General features: G+C 44.7%; 1 protein-coding gene across 1 annotated transcript in view; it reads right to left on the reverse strand.

Moving 5' to 3' along the window:
• The window catches only part of MDFIC2 (MyoD family inhibitor domain containing 2), a 117,027-nt gene extending 96,141 nt beyond the window's left edge, over positions 1 to 20,886 (reverse strand). The window contains exons 1-2 of the mRNA XM_053298031.1: positions 20,794 to 20,886; positions 19,539 to 19,629 (exon numbers count right to left, since the gene is read on the reverse strand). Coding sequence (XP_053154006.1) covers positions 19,539 to 19,629 — 91 coding nt within the window. The 5' untranslated portion in view covers positions 20,794 to 20,886. The remainder of the gene's footprint in view (positions 1 to 19,538; positions 19,630 to 20,793) is intronic.
• Positions 20,887 to 22,827: the final 1,941 nt, after the last annotated feature.

Raw genomic sequence — 22,827 nt, forward strand, 5'->3', positions numbered from 1 at the left:
CCATGCACCACTGCCCTTGGCCTCCTGCGCCCTGGGCGCCGTCCTAGGCCGTTTCTCGCAGGGTGGCTGCAGTCCTAGGGGGGGGGGCGGCCGCCGCTGCCTGCCCACTGCTGCCACCCAACCCGCCCCTTCCGCCCTCCACAGCGGAGGAAGGGCCCGGCTCAACTGGCATCGGAGAGGCAGGCCTCTCCTCCACCACCTCGCCAGACCGCTCCCCACCAGAGTGTCGGGCTTCACGAGGGGGGGCCCCACTGAGCGGCGAAAGGATAGGGGGAAGGGGCCCCAGAGGGAGGGAGAACCTGGCTGCATCGCTGCCAGCCGCACGGTCCTCACCGCCCTCTACCTGCTCTTCCAACTCCACAGTCTCCTCCACCTCAACAACTGGCGGTAGCTCAGCAGCACCTGGTGCCGCCGGCGAGGAGGGACCCGCCACAGCCCTAACAGTGCCTCTGCCTCTGCCGCGATTGGCGGCAGCAGGCGTGGGGAACTGAATCCTGCGCACCAAAGATGGGGCCGGAGCAAAGAATTCTCCAATGGGGAGAACTGGGGTGTCCTCAGGCTCCCCGCGTCCTCTCCCTCCCCGTGCCGCAGGCGCACCCCGCACCTGGCCTCTCCCACCTCTGCCTGCCAGCCTTGAGCGAGCCCTGCCCGCCACACGGCGCTCAGACATGCTGCTAGGTCAGAAGGAGGGAGACTTTAGGAGGAAGGCCAGACAGGGTCAAAAAAATAATTTGGAGGGGCTTAGGGGCCAAAAAAAAGGCAGCTGATTTGGAGGCGGCGGGGGGGAAGTTTGTTTTGAAAAAAGGAAGCCAATGGGGGGGAAAGGAAGACTTTTTGATATGGGGGGGGAAGCCAATCGAAGTGAGGGGGAGGGTGTCCTTTTTGAATTTGGGAGTCAACCACCAAGCCAATTGGGGAGATGGGTCTGGGAGGGTTTTTTTTTAGAAAAATAGGGGGTTAAAGGGTGGAACCCCGGTGTGGGAGGGTGGCACGGGCAGTTGGGTGGAGTAGTTGTGGTGTGGGTGGCAAGTTTTTAGCTTTTTGGGGGGGGGGAGTGGATGGGGGGAGGGCACAGCACCTACCGGGGGTGGGGGAGGGATGCAGTCAACGCTTGGGAACCTGCAGATCAAAGGAGGAAACCCTTATTTAGTGAACTGGAACACAAAGTGTGGGTTCTGGGGGGTGGTTCAAACTCAATGCAGCCTATTTAGTGACTCTAAATTGCACACAACCAAAACCAGAACCCAGTCACACCAACACAGAGGTTGAACCCACCCACTCTGTGACTCTGCCTGCCCAATGCCATGGCAAGCAAGCAGCAGCAAACACTTGATGGCAGCCTCATGGATTGAACATCATGATCATCATCATGCGTGTGTATTGGCCCAGCATGTAGTGGCAGCATCAGAGCCCAGCCAGGACCCCACTCAGACTGCCCCAGAGGCAAGGAAGCACTCTGGCATGGCATGGGCCCAGCATGTAGTGGCAGCATCAGAGCCCAGCCAGGACCCCACTCAGACTGCCCCAGAGGCAAGGAAGCACTCTGGCATGGCATGGGCCCAGCATGTAGTGGCAGCATCAGAGCCCAGCCAGGACCCCACTCAGACTGCCCCAGAGGCAAGGAAGCACTCTGGCATGGCATGGGCCCAGCATGTAGTGGCAGCATCAGAGCCCAGCCAGGACCCCACTCAGACTGCCCCAGAGGCAAGGAAGCACTCTGGCATGGCATGGGCCCAGCATGTAGTGGCAGCATCAGAGACCAGCCAGGACCCCACTCAGACTGCCCCAGAGGCAAGGAAGCACTCTGGCATGGCATGGGCCCAGCATGTAGTGGCAGCATCAGAGCCCAGCCAGGACCCCACTCAGACTGCCCCAGAGGCAAGGAAGCACTCTGGCATGGCATGGGCCCAGCATGTAGTGGCAGCATCAGAGCCCAGCCAGGACCCCACTCAGACTGCCCCAGAGGCAAGGAAGCACTCTGGCATGGCATGGGCCCAGCATGTAGTGGCAGCATCAGAGACCAGCCAGGACCCCACTCAGACTGCCCCAGAGGCAAGGAAGCACTCTGGCATGGCATGGGCCCAGCATGTAGTGGCAGCATCAGAGACCAGCCAGGACCCCACTCAGACTGCCCCAGAGGCAAGGAAGCACTCTGGCATGGCATGGGCCCAGCAGTGGCAGCATCGCATCAGAACCCTGGACCCCACTCAGACTGCCCCAGAGGCAAGGAAGCACTCTGGAAGGCACCTGTTCAAAAACCACCTGCAAGACGCATGCAATGCAACGCAACACACAGCAGCAATTTCTTTACTGGGCATGGGCATGAAGACACAAGTTTTACAACAGTACATCTCCTCTCCAAGGTTCCCTCCCTCCTCCCCACACCCAAATGCATTTCAGAATAGGGGTGTCCCTATTTAAAACCGCCAGCTAGGGAGAGAAAGGGGCAACAAAAGGTGCACAATCGCACACGCACTAACCCCTCTTCTTCCGGTCCTTCTCCTGCCGCTCACTGCTGGTCACGGATTCGCCGCCGCCAGCCAGCCACCCTGGGCTGAGACACAGCAGGGCGGCCGCACGAGGCACACAGGCAACCGGGGTAGTTCAACAACGATGGAGGGGCAGAAGTGAGGAGACAACACTGTTTGTGTCGCTCAACTCACCCCCAAGCAGAGACAAAATCAACCAAAAACTATAAAAAGAAAAAAAAACCGATGGCAGCCGCCAGGTGGGTAGGCTACTGTGTGTGGCTGCAGCTGTGGGAGAGGAGGTGGAAAGTGAAGGGGAGCAGAGAGAGAAAAGACTAAGAGAGAGAGAAAAGAGAGGGGGGGCAGGGACAAAGAGAAAGAGAGGAGAGAGAGAGAAAAGAAAGAGAGAGAGAGGAGAAAGAGAGATGATAGAGAGAAAGAGGAGAGAGGAGAAGCGCAGCGCAGCAGGGAGGGGGGATTCAGGTGTGGGGGGAGGACACAGCAGTAGCAGCGGTCCAAAGAGGTGGGGGGAGCAGAGAGGGTGTGTGTGGTTGGGGCTAGTGTGTGGCAGGGGGCCTGGGGTAAGTGGAGAGAGTCGGGGGCAAGGAGGAAAAGAGGTGGGGTGGGGGGAGCAGAGAGGGTGTGTGTGGTTGGGGCTAGTGTGTGGCAGGGGGCCTGGGGTAAGTGGAGAGAGTCGGGGGCAAGGAGGAAAAGAGGTGGGGTGGGGGGAGCAGAGAGGGTGTGTGTGGTTGGGGCTAGTGTGTGGCAGGGGGCCTGGGGTAAGTGGAGAGAGTCGGGGGCAAGGAGAAAAAGAGGTGGGGTGGGGGGAGCAGAGAGGGTGTGTGTGGTTGGGGGCTAGTGTGTGGTAGGGGGCCTGGGGTAAGTGGAGAGAGTCAGGGGCAAGGAGGAAAAGAGGTGGGGTGGGGGGAGCAGAGAGGGTGTGTGTGGTTGGGGGCTAGTGTGTGGCAGGGGGCCTGGGGTAAGTGGAGAGAGTCGGGGGCAAGGAGGAAAAGAGGTGGGGTGGGGGGAGCAGAGAGGGTGTGTGTGGTTGGGGGCTAGTGTGTGGCAGGGGGCCTGGGGTAAGTGGAGAGAGTCGGGGGCAAGGAGGAAAAGAGGTGGGGTGGGGGAGCAGAGAGGGTGTGTGTGGTTGGGGCTAGTGTGTGGCAGGGGGCCTGGGGTGAGTGGAGAGAGTCGGGGGCAAGGAGGAAAAGAGGTGGGGTGGGGGGAGCAGAGAGGGTGTGTGTGGTTGGGGGCTAGTCTGTGGCAGGGGGCCTGGGGTAAAAAAAAAAAACAACACCTGGGAACAATGGGCAGAAAGTCTGGGGGGGGGGGAGAGGAACCAACAACAACCAGCAGGGAGGAATGGGACACACACACAGCAAAACCAGAACCCAAAGAAGTTAATTGATTTCACACAAAAAACCAAAGTAACTAAGACAGGACTCAACAGGCAGCAGCAGCAGCACCAGGGAGGATGGGGAACAACACTCAGTCTGGGTGGGAGGGGGCAGGCAGGGCAGGAGTGGAGGAGGAGGTGGCAGTGGGGGGAGTGGGTTTCTGGAGGGGAGGGAGGGGGGAAGCTAGGAGCAGGACCACAGGGGAACAATCAAATTTGAATCCAAACAATCTATACACAAAGTAAAAAAAAGGAAACCAAAGGGCAGCCAGAAAGTCTCAGGGCGGGGGGGGGGGGGGGGTTTACAACTACCAGGGGGAGGGACTGGGGGAGTGGGTGACACACACAGGGAGCAAAACCAAAACCAGAACCTAATTCCACAAAGAAATCCAAAGAATGCAAGGCTCAACAGGCAGCAGCACAGGAGGGAAACAATCTTATCTGGGTGGGAGGGAGGGAGGGAGGGGGGAAGCTAGGAGCAGGGCCAGAGGGGAACAAATTAACAATCAAAATCAGAACACAAGGAATCAAATTGCAGCAATAATATAAACTAAATCCTCAGAAACACAACTCAGACAGGCAGCCAGCAATAACAATAGCTATTAATTAAAAACCAAAATCAGCAAATATATAAATTTACACAGAAGCAATAATTGAATGCAACTCAAAAAGTGGAACAAAAGTCAGGCAAGGCACAAAAACAGGAAAGCAATGCAGAAGAGGGGGGTGGGGGGGGGGAAGGAGGGAAAGCCAAAACTTTGGAAGAAGGGTTGAGAGAGAAAGGGTGAAGAGAACAGAAAACACACAACAGGAAAAGTTGGAAAAAGTTGAGGGGAAAGTATTAAAGAGGTTTGGACAGAGACAGACAGAGGGCAGATGGACAAGGTGGCACACAACAACACACACAGAGAGCAGAGAGACAGACACACACTAATGTGACACACAGTCAGCAGGGACTCACAGCAGACACCAGCAGCAAAAGAGCAAGCAAGGTCTCAGAGATGATCCCACAACTGCAGCCAAGAGAAGTTTCCAGAGAAGAGGCTTGGGTTTATATAGGTTTGAAATTCCCTCCTTTGGGAGCCCCCACCTTTGCACTCCCCCACGGCCAACAGGGTGCCAGCTCTCAACAGTGCAACAGCCAAGCAGCCTACCAGACCAAAGGACTCATTCTGGCCAATCAAAGGATCAATAGCGCAGCCAATACAATGCCTGAAAATAGCATCACAAAATGGATGCTAGGAGCAAAAGTTTCAGGAATGAGCCACAAAATGGAGGACACACTTCAAACTTTAAAGGGACACTCCAGAGACTCAATTGAACTCCCGAACCGGTTCGGGAAACCCGAGCCGGTTCGGAGCCGAACCGACTCGGATTCGGTCCGGATCGGTCCCAGAAGGGCCCGATTCGGTCCGGGATCGAACCGCCGGATCCGGACCGGTTCGGGACGAACCGATCCGGATCCGGACCGAACCGCACATCACTACAAATATTAGCTAACACAGAAGCATATTAACAATGATTTATTGCAGTAGAAGGTTGTTCCTGAATCATAGTACTCCAAATCGTAGAGACATCCCTCACTTTTATATAGGACTTCTAAAATATATATCGGAATGGAATTTGCTGCTCAATGAATGAATAAACTTATCTATCTATCTATCTATCTATCTATCTATCTATCTATCTGAATGGAATGCTTCACAGAAAAGATTAGGATCAACATTCTTTTTGAAAGAAGCCGTGGAGGCACATAGAAAAATCTCAGCAACTTCAAATAATCCAGCAGATGAGAATGGATGAATATGTGAGGAAAGAGAAAGCCACCTGTAGTAGACCATATCCAGTAAAGAGTGCAAATCACTATGTGGCTACAGTCCCTTCACACAAATATCCAACACATAGATACTGGGAGGCATGGCTAGTGCTTGGTTCCCATTTTCCCCTCATAAATTCCCTGAACATATGCAGGGAAATTAGTAAAGAACCCTTGTTGAATGTGTGGAGTTGCTCCATTGAAAAGCACAGCATTCCATGTAACCTGAAAGATATGCCTAAGATACCCCTGCTAACTTGGCAAAGTGGCACCTTTTAACATGGTGATTCTCTTTATTGAGCAGGGGGAGAGTAACTGGCCCTGTCCACTCCCAGCACAGTACCTCCAGTGACTGTTGCTGGTGTCTATCTTGTGTTTCTTTTTAGATTGTGAGCCCTTTGGGGACAGGGTTCCTTCTTATTTGTTTATTGTTTCTCTGTATAAACTGCCCTGAGCCATTTTTGGAAGGGTGGTATAGAAATCTAATAAATAATAAATAAAATAATAATAATAATGTCTGTGATGTAATGTCTGTGATGCTCCATTCACAATGGAAATCATCATTTGATATTGCAATAATCAAGTGATAAACATGCATGTGTGAACCAGGCCAGTAATTCTAGGAAGAGTGGTAGTGAGGTGGAAGGCAAGGATCTTTACAGAAAGAAAAGCATGGATTTCAAGCGGGTTGTGAAGATGCCACAACAGCTCACTGATGCTCCTGGCAGATGTCCCACTAAAAGACACACCTGAGGCAGGCACAAGCGGGCAGGTCACTTACTTATGTTTACTTTATTTTTATTGAAACTATATTCATTTTTTTTAAATAAAAGGCTTCCTTATGCCTCAGCCAATAACATAAACTAAAAGGAAGTATCCAATAATATGCAACAAAGATAATTTACTCAATCAGGCATATAATAAATGAAGAAAATGAAGGAGAATTTCTCTTCCCTAGAGTTTTATTCCAGATTGGTTTGTTTTAATAGTAAGAGATTAATATCATCTTTATTATTTATACTCTGGAGTAATTCATGATTAAATAATACCAGAAGCCAGGCTACAAGTTTACCTTTCAATTATAGATGCTGCAATACTGCTAAGCTTGTGTTCTTGTCCGCACTAAGTCGTCTCTGAAATCCAGTCAAAGCCTGGCACCTGAGCCCTTCAGTTAGTGTTGCAACAAAATGTTTCCCTTACCATTCAAATTGCTGGCAGGGATTTTTTTTTTAGCATAGCTGGAGAAACATCTTATTTGTGCTAGCAATTAGTGCAAAGATGCACTGTTGGCAGTGAGATTTTTTTTTTTAATTGTCTGGAGAAACTCGATAAATATTCCTCTACTTTTCTAGCCTTGAGCCACAATCCAGTAAGTTACTATTGTGTGCACTAGAGTAGTTATATGTACGCAACCATATTTTTAGTTTAATGTTTCCATTCCAGCTTCTGCTGCTGAAAAAAGAAGCAAGTCTTATGTTCTCTCTTGTTTAAAAGACAACTGTAAAAACTGGGGGATCCTTCACTTGGTTCAATTATAGATGTTTCTAAACATTATTTAGAGTCCTGATAAGTTTTATCAGGAAAATAATATAAAATGATTAGCTGGAAGTGGGAAGGTACTACATTGTCATGAGGCTTAGATCATTCAGGGCTCTTCTGTTTCCTTGAAATGTTACAAATATAAATATTACTAATGAAGCTCAATTACTTTGGAAATGGCCCAGTCTCAACTCCAAACACCTTTTACTGCAGGTTTTTGCATAGAATGGACATGAGATATGGAATGAGACTGCCATCCAGAGCAAGAATCTCTGGATTTCCCCCCCAAGAAGTTCCTTAGTCATAACTATGCACCATCGAAATCAATGAAACAAATTAGTCATGAACAACTACAACTTAAACCAGATTGATTTCAATGAGATTTAGTAATGACTAATTTTCTTTGAATACAGCACATTGAAACTAATGATAACAGGGTGGGGCGGGGAGAGAAAGAAAATACTTAAGCTTGCAGAAGAGCAGGAAGGAAGGATGCTGCATTGCCTGAACATGTCAACATCACCACTGGAGAAAGCAGTAGGATCTTGAACTGTGAGAGATGAATGGGATGGAGGGAAAAAATAGTTCTAGGAGTGAAGCATTAGGAAAAATAGATAGCAAGTCTATGAGTCAAATGAAGGTCTCAAGAGCGGAAACACAACACACTACTGTTTATTATGGAAAAGAACAAGATTATGGCATGAGGTCAAAAGTCAAGCTTATTCCTGTGGAAATATTTTTTCATCTCTTTCCACACTTGGAAGAACAGAAATAAAGAAAACAGAGATTATCTGAGCCAGTGCTGTAAGCTAACAACAAAACTGCAGACTGCAATAACTTCATTGCCATTTCCCTAGTTATATACCAGGGACTTTTTAACACGGCAGGCTTTACCACAAGTTTACCAGGAGGCGTTACTGCAAACTCGAAGTTGTCTCAAAAAACAGACACAAATAGTGGCTTTTTTAAAACCCTAGATATTGCTGGTCGGTGACCGAAATAAAAATTACTACTACTACCCTGGATATAAATTGGGCTACACTCTAATGCACAGTGAAAAACCTGAACTGTGTGTGAACTGTACCCTGATAACTTGCAGGCAGGGGCATTGCCACCACTGGGTGACCAGGTTAAAAGAACCCAGGCCGCCAACCCTCAGGGACTGTGCCTGGTGGCCCCGACATGCCCCCACATCTGACGTCAGACGTGGGGGGCATGGTTTAGCTCCCAAATAGGGCCTTTAAGGCAGGGAGAGCCGCTCCTGGCCACACTGCGAACACAGCACAGGCCTCAATCTAACTCCCAAACAGGGCCATGCAGCCCCGTTTGGAAGCTAAAGCTTATTCTGGTCAATGACTGTAATAAAGATTGGATTGGATTGGAAGCTAGACCATGCCCCCGCATCTGACGTCAGATGTGGGGGCATAGATAACCGCCCACATCTGATGTCAGACGTAGGGGGCAGGGCAGGGTGGGGTGAGGGAGGCTGCGGCCAGATACAGGCCACTGCTGGCCTCCCTCCACTAGTGCTCACAGGGACTTCAGTGTAAATCTGGCTGATATATGAATGTACCCCTCCATTCAATGGGGGTGTGTGTGTGTCAAGATGCGAGTTAAAAACAGATGCGAGTTAAAGGGCTTTAAAAGCCCCGTGTGAAAAACTTCCAGGGTACCCATGGAATTATTTATTTATTTATTTAATGGATTTTTATACCGCCCAACCAAAGTTCTTATGGATTATCGTACAGTTGTCCTACTGATGCTATCCTCCTTACAGAAACATTTGCTACCCTTCTTACTAGTTCCTGTAAGATTGTCTCTCTGTGACTACATTTAAAATCTTCTTTCCCAGGAGATTGCATTGCAGAGTTCAAGAGCCACTCAGCTTATAAAACTGCAATTAATAGCAGCAAGCTGGAAGTACGCTACATTTGATAGACTCTGTGCCCACTGGAAGGGAGTCTTTAAATCTGCTCTTTTACAACTTAAAGGAAGGGTTGCATTGATTAATTCACTTGATCATAGGCCTGAAGCTGACACGGCATCTTCCATAGATTTTAGCCTTCTGGGATTGGCATCATCACTTTTCAGTCACATTTCCCCCTGTTCTTATGAAATGAAAAGGAGTCACCTAAGGTTATACAACTGTATTTTAAACATTTTTCCTGATAACCCCACTAAAAAGTAATATTGCCACTAATTGTCTTTTACTGAAAACTATCCCTACCACTGCTTTCACCTAAAACGAAAAAGCAGGCTGATTTTGAAACACACACACACCAAAAAACCCCAGCTCTCTTCTGGCTGCCCCTTTCCCACAAACCCTTTCAAAAATCCTCCAGCCATGGGCACAATTCTGACTGTCTAGCATGTCTGTCTAGGTAGTAGTCTATGTCATCATCATTTAAAATGTCTCTTTTATGGCTTTGTAATTATTGTAAATTACTTCTCTACTTATATAGATATTGTTTTGAGAGAGAAAGAGCTCTGGACTTTGGGAATGTTGAAAAATTTCTTGCAGAATGCTAATATTATTGAATGTACTGAGAACTCTCTAATATGAAGGTTGATAAGAATCTATTCCCCAGATAGAAGCTTTACTAAGTCTGCCCTGAGGCTTCATTTGGGTGATCATTTTTAAAAAGACTTAAAAGACAGCATGATAGCTATTGTAATAGTTGCCTGTGGCATCACATTCATTTTTCTGTCCTACTGTGGTCTTGGATCAAATAGGATTTAGGTTTTATATGTTTCAAATCCTGCAAAACCTGTTTGACCAGAGATCATAATAAGCTGGAGAAACAATAAATGTGTATTTATGGGAAGTGATAGCTCTATCGTACTCTTTCAACTCTTCGGAAAAGGAAAGCCAAAGTACAGTACTAATGTCTGAATGGTGCTGGCAAATTTTTTTTTAAAAAAACCCAGATATACAACTATACCTATTAAAACATTTTAAAGAAGCTGAAATTAGCACATTAGAAGTCTGGGGTGTGTCTTTTTGCTTGGAATATTTCTTTGCTCTACCCAATTTTCCTTAGCAATGCACTTAAATTTTAAACTGTATTCATTAAATTTGGAAAGGTATCCAGCCTACTGCTGCGCACAACCAACATATTGTGCACATGCAAGAAGGTAACACCGATTTTCAAAAAGGCAAGTAGTGGCTCTGCCAAACTCTTGGTAAACCATGATGTGTGAACTTGTCCTATGAATGTATCTATAGTATTTCTAGATCCCCATTCAATTGTAACACCTTTCCTAAGTGATTTACAATATAATAATAACACCAAAACAATAATATCATTAAAACAGTTATGACAACAACAAAACAAATAAAACAGAACAGTAGCTTAACACATCTAAAATGGACTTGGTTCCCAAAGGCACTGCAAAAACCAAATATTTTTGCCTGCTTCCAAAAATGTGACAGAGTGGATTGTCCAAAGGAGGTCATTCCAAACTTATTGGGAAAGGCCCTGCTTCCTATGGAAACAAATCTAGCATTCACCCAAGATGGGACTTCCAGCAAGAACTCACTGGTTCATCTTAAAACTTTAGGAGCTTCACAAAGTATGGCTGCAAAAAAAGATGCATTGATAACCATGCTGACTAGGCTGGCCAACCTTGCCCAATGAGACGTTGCCAGCCAGGCAGCACAGCGATTGAACATGACAGTTGTGAGATGGGTCCCTTCAAGCACTTTGTCCGCATCATCTGGTGAGAATCAACTGAAACTCATCCAAGCAACTGTAACGGATGAAACCGAGTGGGTTTCCATAGATTGAAACCAATGTGGTGTTCAAGTCACATTGGATAAAAGTAACTTTATCTACAAAATGTTTGTGAATAAGCAACCTGGTAGGCCACAGATGGTGCTGTGGGTTTGTTAATAGAATGCTGGATATGCCTGTTAGCCACCTGAGTACTTCCACTAGATAGCATTCTGCAATATTGGTGTATAAGGAAACTTTTTTCACCACCGACACCACCGTATTCTAAGTTATGTTTAATCAGACTATTCCAAGTATTCCACAGTCTGTCCTCTAGTTGTCTTCCCAACCGCTACATGACTAGAAGTCCCCCAGAGAAACAGGGGGCCATCTTAGTTCAATTTCTTGGGAAATAGCTATTTCTTTCACCCATAACAATTTCATATTCCAGAAATCAACCACAGCATTGACAGGAAAGCTTTCTATGCTCAGCATGAATGCTGAGGAAAGACTAAGAGCCAGTGAGGTATCAATACTATGCTTGAGACTAAGTCTTTGACCTCAGTCAGGGAACCTGTCAGACAACAAGGTGGGTATACCAACAGAACAACATGAACTTCTGAGTCAGACTGTTGGTCCATGTAGCTCAGTATGTCTATATTGACTGGAAAGGGCTCTCCAGGGTTTCAGACCTGTATCTTTGCCAACCATACCTGGGGATGCCAGGGAAAGCATGTGACTCCATCCCTTATTTGACCCTAGCAGTAAGCAAGCACCAAATGCACACACTCATTAAAGGTAACTTTCTCAGACCGAGTGCCTAATAAATGGTAGAGTATTTTGTGAATCACAGCTTCTTCAGCCACCTGTCCACCCTCTCTATACTTTTGCTGCATTTAGCACCGATCAGAGGCATCTGTGCCAATACTGGGCCCACAAGTTAGACAACAGCAATACAAGCCAGCCTGGCCTCATCCAAGACCAAGTCTCAAACTGTTGCTCTGTAAGGAAGAACAATCAGCTGTAAGAAAGGTTGGAAGCTGGCAAGGCATCCTAAAATCCCAGGGCTGGAGGATGGATTGGGATGGGAAATAGGTGCAATCTGTCTTTATTCTTCTGCTTAATTGGCTTGTCCAGCATACCTCCTTCTTTAACATAGCTAACTGTAGCTCTGGAATCCCCCTTCAGTCTTCTCTCCAGGGGTGGAGCCACCATTGGGCAACAGGGTTCAAAGAACCCAGGCCGCCGACCCTCGGGGGCTACACCCCTCACATCTGACACCAGACGTGGGGTGTGTTGTTTAGCTCCTGAATGCAGCCTGGTTTAGAATGCAGCCTAACTCCCGAATGTGGTTTAGCTCCCAAACACAATCATGGCCCCAATTTAGCTCCCAAACAGGGCCATGAGGACCTGTTCGGAAGTTAGATGGTCAGTACTGCATTCACAGCATGGCCAGAAGTAGCTCTCCCTGCCTTTAAGGCAGCGCTGACCAATTTAACTCCTGATGCGGCCCTGTTTGGGAGCTAAACCATGCCCCCTCAGATGCGGAGGGCGCAGGGGGCATGGCAAGGGGGGCTGCTGTGGCGGCCCAACACGGGCTGCTGCTTGCCTCCCTCTGCCATTGCTTCTCTCTCTGTCATTTTGCCAAACATATGGCACTCCCCAGAACAAAAGGTCAAAAGGGGGGGAATCATTCGTTTGGCCACATTTGCACGTAACATGGAAGTCTAATAGATCTGCGGTTTCGCTCCCCCTCCCCCCACTCTCCTGTCCAAATTCGAATGTAACAGAGAGCAATCTCTCTGCAGTCCGTGAGATTGCAGAGAAGAGAGGGAACTGGCTGTGTGGACTTCCTTCTTGACTGAAGGACAGGCTGCACAGCCAATCATGGCTGGAGTTGAGGGAGGAGCTTCCTCTCTCAACTCCAGTTGAAGGGAACACAGCCTTCAGTTCCTCATTTGGACACAACACAGGCTGTTTCCAACCTTGGGCTGCGGCGCCAAAGCTGTACATACTGAGGGTTCAGATTGGAGTTAGAAAACTTAAACCTTGAGTATGTCACCGTGCGGAATTGCATTTGCACACATTCACACATAACGCTTAGGGAACTTCTGGCCCTAGTGGTGTAACTATAATAGGGCAAGGGGAGACAGTTGTCTGGGGGCCCACTGCCTTGGAGGGCCCCCAGAGGCAAGTCATATGACTGACTCCCCCAGCCGCGCACCTGTCCAGACTTCCTTCAGTTGTATTCATCCTCCGAAATTGATGTGTTAAGACCAGGAGCTACCAGAATAACATGTCTTTCTCTAGTACCATTAAATGACTTGCATCGTCCCCGATTTACAAAACCTTTAAACAAATAATTTAGGATGATCTATTGTGGCGCATGGAACTGCTCCACCACACTCTCAGTACAAGGTAGGACAACCACACCCAACAGTTCTCAGTCTCACTGAAGCATGGGTAGAAAAACAAAACAACTCTCCCCTCTTACTAACCAGCACCCTGAGACGGGTAAAAGAGCACCTTGACTACTTTCATACACCAGTCACTATCAAGAAAAGTAGGACCTATGGCACCTTAAATACTAATTCACCTTGGCATAAATTGCAGCTGAAAGAGGAAGCCACAGAAGCACATGAGAGTCTTGTATGAATAGTAAAATTTTAAGTAGATATTCCTAAAAATATATGTTGTATATATGTCTATTATTTTAATGGACATAAGCCCTGTAGCCCTGTCCATTGCAATGCCCAAAGGAGGCGTATTAAACTTCTGAATGCTTCATGTGCTGAAGGACACTTTCTTGAATGGCTTGTCTACATTAGAGTAAAATATTATAGACAACCATCTGCTCCTCTTATCAACATTCAAATTTTCATCTTCCGTGGATTGAAATGGTGGTGCCAGCTGTTGGAAAGGGGCACACTTTTATAATCTAAGGTCCTCATGCTGCACATCTTATAGCCACAGAGTTCCCTCTTTATGAAAGGCAGACACATAAGCATATAGACAGACTTCAGATCCTAGAGATTAACTTGGTTAGTTTTTTCAAGGACTTCATCCAAGGTTGTCATTTCTTTTGGGACAAAAATATATGTTCCTGTATAGCACAAAATCACACAAGTTCATTTTCAGATTAGTTATTGAAACTAAATAAGTGTGCTGGCAGGAATCAATTGATCAACTCATAAAATAAAGAGTAGCAAATACTCTTGATTGATTAGCAGAAAACAGAGACATCCAATGTTGCCCCAGTAGTAATTAAAATACAGTTTTTAAAATGAAGGAGCATCTTTCTCATAGACCCTAACTAATCATACCAGTAGCAACTTCGAACATATCTGTGGTTTCCCAGGAAATGTCTCAGTTTCTTAACCAGTCACCATGAAAGCCAGGACAATAGTGTTCCTGGAAGCCATAAAATAGTCTATTCTAAGAAGCTGTGTATCTTAAGATATCTAGTTAAATTAAAATGCACATTAAAAAATGAAGGAAGCTCTGCTGGCCTCGCCCCCTAGCATCACCCTTCTCTCCTCTCTTTCCTACATGTACAGTATCTCCCTCCCAGGTTGTGCTCCACTTGCCCACCACATCGACCTTTGCTTGCTCGTCCCTCTGTCAGTGCCACCACTGCTGCCGCTACTCCAACTCCACTGAGGAGATGAAGGCAGTAGACAAGTGCAGTGCTGGGGAGACAGCAAGTGATGGACAACTGATAGAACAAGCTTGTCTCTGCTGCTGCTGGAGCAGCAGCAACAACACCAGTAGAGGGACTGGTGGGCAAACCTGGATGGGGTGGATAAGGCATAGCAGGCCCTGGAAGGCGGATGCAGGGAAAGAAAGAAGAGGGCTGGTGTCAGGGTGTGAGGCCAGCAAAGTTGCTACGGGAGGGTAATACCAAAAAGGGAAAAAGAGGGAGGAAGGGCAGCACTAGGGGGTGCGGACAGCAGAATGCGCTCTGGGAGAGGCAGGCAGGCAAGGGAAAGGGAGAAGAGGTCCAGCATCAGGACACTCCAGCCCAGGAGGTAGGACTAGTGAAGCAAAAGAGCCAGGAAGAGGGGCAGTAGAAGAGAAGAGTGGCAGCAAGGTCCAGTAGCAGGCAGGTGGGGTGATGCAAGCAGTGGGGAGTGGGTCCTGTACACACTGCTACACATTGCACTCACCACCTGAAGCCATTGCCTCATTTTGCCTCATGACGTACACACAAGTATGATGAGTACTATCTACAATTAGATACTGACAACATATGTACAGGTAAATACATTGTAATGAGATTCATAATGAGGAAAATGTACCATACAATAGACTTAAAGACCATAGACGTAGACAATTGGGCAAAAAACACTGTGCAAAGAACTCAGAATGTATAAGAAAGAAAACGTGTAGCGCTACATGTTGTCTTTATTTGTTCATACAATCTGAATACTCTGCACAGCGTTTTTTGTCCAATTGTCTACGTAAACAGTCTTCGAGTCTATTGCATGGTACATTGTAATCTCATTACTCTCTCTCTCTCTCTCTCTCTCTCTCTCTCTCTCTCTCTCTCTCTCTCAATTTGATTTCTATGCCACCCTTCCAAAAATGGCTCAGGGCAGTTTACATGGAGAAATAACAAACAAATAAGATGGATCCCTGTCCCCGAAGGGCTCACAATCTAAAAAGAAACATAAAATAGACACTAGCAACAGTCACTGGAGGTACTGTGCTGTGGGTGGATAGGGCCAGTTACTCTCCCTCTGCTAAATAAAGAGAATCACCACATTAAAAGGTGCCTCTTTGCCAAGTTAGCAGGGGTTAACTTTAATTTACCTGTATATACTTTGTCAGTGTCTAATTGTAGATAGTATTCATCATACTTGTGCATACATCATTTGGTCTGAGTACTACCTCTTGTTGTTTTGCACCATTTTGCCTAATGACAAAGGTGCCCCTACTCATTATGGATGTTTACAGAGTTCCTGATTTATGGAGAAAACCCTCCACAAAGTATAGCTGTATGGACACTTGCTCTCTACAGATCATTTAATGCATGGGGCATAGGTTGGAGATGGCTCCTGCTGTTGTAATGTAGACCCCTCCCATTTTCTGCACATTCATTGTACCCCATAGACCTGTCAGCAATTGGCTAATACCTAGTATATCTTTTATGCTTTCCTGTAATGGTTCACAAAAGGAGTAGAGGAACAGCTGGGTAGAAGAACACTTTCCTGAATCTCTTCAAGACCTACTTGCTTTTGTAGGGTGATGTGAACATGGAGTCTATTTGGCAAGTTCAATATAGACAGCTGTTGTCAAATGGGGCTCCATGAGCAATTTGGCTTATTAGACTACATACATGTGGAGTGTTTACAATGACTTCCTAGCCCCTCTAATGGAGCACAAATAGTCATTGGACTTAGTTTGTGAACCATCATAAAAATACCTCGCCAAAAGAGAAGAAATAGAGAAAAAACAAAAACAAAGAACTATAGCACTGCAGCTTTCTTCACCAAACACAGTAGGATCATACATAGAGTTAAAAATATCTCATGGATTACAGTTACTCATAACTTCAGGCTTTCTACCAAATGCCCACCTTCATACAACACCAGTAACTGCTGGCTGACTAATGATCAATTTGATCCCCATAATTTCTCTCATTTAGAATCTGTGCATATAACGCCAGTAGTTCGTGCTTATTTCTCTAAACTTAAAATCATGGGACTTCTTTAGCTGGATTGTATCCTACATCTGTGGTTCTTCTTCCAGGGGTTGACAGCACTGGAGTAAAATAACAAATAACCTCTTCCAAAGAAATATAGATAAATATCCCCAGTGTTCGGATCAGCATTTCCTCCGCAAATTAAGCAGGTTATGGCCTTTTTAACCAATAAACACTTAATGGATACATTATAAAGATCACAGCCTCTTGCTACAGAACAGTTGCGTTGGCAAAATGTAATAATTTTCGTAAAATGTTTTGGAAGCTCTGAGTACACAAGGCACTCTATAAGACAGATCCTTCCCCATATCTCTACAGCATATTTCTTCCACTGTGTGGTTCTTGGTTGTTTCTTTTAGAAAGCATAATCAATATAAAACCATGAATAAAAATAACTTTCCTTTAAAAATGGATGCTAAAAGAACATGCAGCTTTCTTTCTCAGGAGAGAGGATCAAGTTCTACTACGCAACTCACTCTTTTGCTGAGAGACCTGAAAACTAATATTTTTAAGTGATGTGTAATATATATATATATATATATATATATATATATATATATATATATATCTCATAACATTAGGAAAAAATCCTGTTCATCTCTGTTCATCCCTGTTAGCCACTTCCTAACACAGCCAGTGCCCCAAAACTTTCAATCTCATCCCTACTTTTACTTTTATGATTGGGCCAAACTGATGTCATTGTGTAGACTGTTCTAAATATAGTAGTTTGAACTCAGCATTCTGCATGATGGAGGATGCCACTGAAAGAAGGTATCTCAGTATTGGATTTCCCTCCTCTCTCCTGTAATATATAGGAACACTTACCTCATGTTATGACATCATGTTGTATTTCCCTCTCCCACCAGTTATGAGGTAGTAATGAGACTACACAAATTGTGATGATATCATAATATAGAGTAACGTCATGCGTATTTCAAGCTTGAGAAATGATGAACAGCCATCTAGGATTACATCCAGGAAGATATTCTACATAAGAAACTCTGGAAGCCAGAGTTGTTGCTAGCATATTTCATTTTGCAAACTAATCCGAGGTAGAAGCTACATTTCAGAATCCTAGGCCACTTTTCTGTTTCATCAGCATGAGAATCTCTTTGAGAGATTTCTCAGATTTCAGGAACACAATTAAGTGTCAGGGATGGTAAGAATGACAATGATGATCTGTCATGCTAACAGACACAGCAGGGTTATTCATTCATCATGGATGCGGGACCCACCCATCCTGTGTTCAACACATTTGGGAACAGAAATGGCAAGCTTGTCTACCAGGCTAACTTCCTTGACTGATTTGCCCACTCACTTATGCTTTTATTTCAGCTGTTCAATGAGAATATAATGTAACCATTTTCAATTTGGTCATCCCATAAATCAAATACTGTGATAAAGATTGGCCATTTCCTCAATTTCCATAATACTTGTTAGTTTTTAAAAAAAAAAATCTAAAGCAAAAGCCAGGAGATAAGGCGGCAACTGCAGGTTTGACCACGGCAACTGTAGGCAGCAACCATCTGCAGTTGCCGCCAACTCGTTCGATGGCTACTTGGGAACGGGCCTTCTTTGTTGCTGCTCCTGAACTTTGGAATGTGCTCCCTGTTGAAATCCTAGGCCTCTTTCTCTGGCAACTTTTAAAAAGTCACTGAAGACACATTTATTCACCCAGGCTTTTAATTAGATTTATAGTTTTAAAAGTTTAATGTTAGTTTTAAATGATTTTAATGTTAATGATTTTAATGTTTAAATGATTTTGTTTAATTTAGTTTTGATTTTAATTGTTAATTGATATTAATTGTTTTTATTTTGATGTAAACCACCTTGAGCCATTTTGGGAAGGTCAAAAATGCCATTTGTTATAGGACATATCAAATCAAATCAAATCAAATCAAATCAATAAATCAGGCAAAACTCTCATTCTTACTTTCATGAAGTTTTTTTTTTGCCTACATTGAAGTCAACATAACAAGAAAATAACACATTTTACCAATCATGTTATCAATATTTTTAACTCAAATCTCAAATATGAAAGTTTTATTCCATATCAATGCAAAAGCAATCTTATTCTGAATGAACATGCATTTTAATGTAGACATGTACAAGTTATTACATGAGTGGGCACAGTTGATAGTTCAATCACATTTCTAGAATACTGCTATTCAAAGGAATTTTCTTATACACTCTCAGGCACACATGAACACCAACAGACAACATACATTATGTATCTCATGCATCGCGTGATGCATACATGTGCCTGCTGTGATATACTTCCACGGTTTGCTGGAAAAAATACTGGGCTGTCATCCTCTCACTTATGTAAAAGTCTGTCTTTAAGGTGCCAGAGCCCTCTGTTATTAGCATTATGATGCATTAGTCATGGTGTGAGATGCAGGCTATGTCAAAATATCCCATATTTTCTGAGTCAAGACATGTTCTGATTCTGCATACCTTGCAATATTAACATATTTTCAGATTATTATGTCCAACAGCAAGACAAATGATACAATTACACAATGCCATATTTTTTTAATGTTTTTAAATAATTATTTACTCTCCACCCATAACCTTTATCGAGTACAAGCCAAATTTATATTTGTGTCATTGGAAACACCTAAGGCGGTCATGCCCATTGCCAGATCTATAAACTAGGCCCAGTTCTAGAGGAACACGTGCTATTTTTCTTTCTTGTCTTATTTTTCTTACACAAACAAACCTGATTACCGAATAACTCTGGATTCTCAACATTTTAGGCGAAACTGTAGCATAAGCAGAAAGCAGTTGCCAACACTATGGACTCCATACTAGTGGACTGAGAGTCTTTTTGCTGTAAGCGATTTGATGAAGCCTGAATGGAAAGGAACATTTTTTCCCAGTGACAAGCAGTGCAACTCACCTTCCTTCAACAATACAGAAGTATTTTGCTGGTCATTTTCAAAGCTCTGTGTTGATCTAATTTTCCCTTTATCTGTCTCTGCTTCTGACATCTACAGAACGGGAAGCAAGAGGAGTATTAGTAAGTATGAAATTTAAGTTGAAGTTCGAACATTATGGACATGCTCCAAGCAAAGTTCAAATAGCAGGTGGCAGTGGCAGCACCAGAAAAAAGATTGATGGGGGCACAGAAGGGGTAATGTGCATTTTGGGGTGGGCAAGCTGAGTCCCAGATGTTTGATTTCTGAAACAGAAAGGGGGAAGCGGGGGGGGCAACTACTTTTCTTAGGGGGCACTTTCCACCCTTGCCTCCCTGGATCCACCCTTGCATCCAGTTTCCTTTTGTCTGGAACAAGAAATCTTACATTGGAGCAAGGACCCCCCACTCCAGAACAAGGAATCTCTCATCAAAGTTAGACTCCTTGTATTGGAGTAAGGGGAAGCTGTGAATGGATGCTGCCCAATGATTCCAGTGGAAGAGTTAACCATGTACTTAAATCTCTCCCGTTGAAATCAACGGAACAGACAGCGCAATCCTAAGCACATTTTTCAGAAGTTCTAGTCAGCTCAGCAGGGCCTCTTACAATCCTCAACATAGTAACCATGTTGAGGACTGCAGCCTTAAAGTGCTTAACTTGCCCAGATTATGCCCAATATCTGTATCTATATACTGAGGTGTTTGTCATGTTCAATAATGAGCATCCACCTTAATTTTTAAGATGTTACAGCACCTCTTATTTAAACTAACATGCCCTTTTTCACTGTGCTTTATTAATATTACATGTGTTCTTTGAGGGCACTGCCATCAATTTTATTTGGAGATGTATTAATCATTCTTATAGCACACAGATATGCTGTGCTTGGGTCTTATAATACCACACATGCCTAGTTAATGTGGTTCTAAATGGCAATAAAGCATGCTGTTAACGTGAGCACAAATAAATATCAATAAAGAGAAGTTCAGCAAAAGTGTAACCAACCTTTTATTTACTGCCACTTTCCGCCATCTATTTCCCCTAATGAGAATCGTCAGCCCCCAAAGCAAGCAATATTACAGTACCTGGGAATATTATGGGTACATTAGCTATTGGATTGCCTGCTGTAGTTTACTTCCACGGATCTCTAAGGAAAAAAAAACACTGGGCTTGTCCAGTCGTCTTTTAATGGATTTCCATCTTCTCAGAGTCCAGTTACCTCAAGCATTGCCATAGGATTACCTGTATATTCCAAACAAAAGAAGTGACGGTAATGAGATCCGAGAGCTCAATCTTTCCTGCAGACTCCCAGGTTGTGTGATGTCCAGCATTCCCTTACACTGACAAAATGAAAGGATGAGTAAGGCACTCTCTCTTTCCTCTGCTGTGTAGTGTCAGATTTGACTTGCTGCCAGAACCAGATAACTTACTGCTGAAAAGGGTAAGTTGGAAAGGGGGGGGGGGGGGCAGTGAAAAGGTTTTTTCTATTGTACTAGTTGAGATGTCTGACAAAACTAAATATTGATACAAAGGACAGTTTAGTCCAAAGATTGCTTCCTGCAGTTTATGTGGCAGTGATTCTGTGTGTGTGTGGGGGGGGGCGATTGTTGGTGCCACATCAGAATGTTTTTGCCTGAAGTAAAAATAACAACAACAACAGAAATCACCATCAGCCAATTACAAAAAGCAACTTTACTGGGAACAGCCTATATTCTGTGACGATATCTATAACAACAGCAACAACATTGACAATAAAATTCAGCCATCCCAGGTCCTTGGGAAGGACTCGATGTCTGGATAAAACAAACCAGTCAATAACATCTGTCTGACTATGCTAATAAATACTATTAATAACAATAATAGATTATGGATGTACAGTGCTGCTTGGAAGAACTATCTTCTGAAAAACTAAGAATTCCCTAGCCATGTAAACCATTATTAAGTTGTTACATATTCAAATGACACCACTAAATCAAGCGTCCATCTGAACCTGGTGAGATTTATGATTCACAACTGAACACATGAATTGGAATAAGAACACAGGTTCTTATTTCATAAGAAGCTGACATATTAAATCAGTCAATCTACTGGGCTATCTAACCCACTATCTACCCAGAAGTGTTTCCCACCTGAGACAGTTTTTGTTTGAAATGTTAAGGAGTGAAGCTGGTTTTTCTGCAGACCACATGCTCTCCAGTGAGCTGTGAATAAAGGTAAAGTGTGCCATCGAGTTGGTGTTGACTCCTGGTGACCACAGAGTCTTGTGGTTTCTTTGGCAGAATACGGGAGGGGTTTACCATTGCCATCTCCCACACAGTGCGAGATGATGCCTTTCAGCATCTTCCTATATTGCTGTTGCCTGATATAGGTGTTTCTATATCAGCAGGGATTCGAACCGGCAATCTCTGGCTTGCTAGTCAAGTCATTTCCCCGCTGCACCGTTAGTGTTGCCATATTCCTCCAGTTCTCCAAATTTGGGTGGCCAAATTTGCATACTGCACACATTCTTTGCTAATTATGCAAATTAAGTATAAACAGTTGCATTGTCCAGTTGCATTATGTCTGCTCCTGGGATCTACCTCTAAATTGGAAGGGTTTTGAGTTGGCTCTGGTAATAATTCTGTTGATGCTCTGGTACCAGTGTGGAATAACCAACTACTCACTAGAGCAGTTGATTCGATCACTCCAAAGCGTCCTCTCCGACCTGCTTCAAAATTAGCACTGTGGTATTCAGAAGAATTATGGGAGCTGAAGCTGCAAGGTAGATGACTAGAATGCAAGTGGAGGAAGACTCGGTGTGAATCCAACAGATTACAACACAGAGCACATTTAAAGTTCTATGCACTGGCAATACGGGTGGCAAAGAAGCGGTTCTTTTCTGCCTGCCTTGCTTCTGCAAATTCACATCCAGGGGAGTTATCTAGGAATGTGAGAGGGCTAGTACATGCCCCTCCCCCTTGAACTCAAATTTGGAACCTTCAATCACCCGCAGTGACATATTTTGTGACTTTTTTGTGGATAAAATATCTTGTAAGCAGGCCAAACTGGATTTTATACTTATTGCAGAATCTACCAGGGATGTGTCCAGCAACTCCTCTTATGGGATCAGATTGGATCACTTTCAGTTAGTGACTCCTGAGGATGTGGGCAAGCTGCTTTGGTCTGTATGTCCTACCACCTGTTCTCTTGACCCTTGTCCAACTTGGCTTATTTCATTTGTCAAAAGTATTATCAGAGAGGGTCTGGTACTTATTATTGTACTGATCAGCCTCCCCT

The sequence above is a fragment of the Hemicordylus capensis genome, chromosome 2, assembly GCF_027244095.1.
Source record: "Hemicordylus capensis ecotype Gifberg chromosome 2, rHemCap1.1.pri, whole genome shotgun sequence".
Lineage (NCBI taxonomy): Eukaryota > Metazoa > Chordata > Lepidosauria > Squamata > Cordylidae > Hemicordylus > Hemicordylus capensis.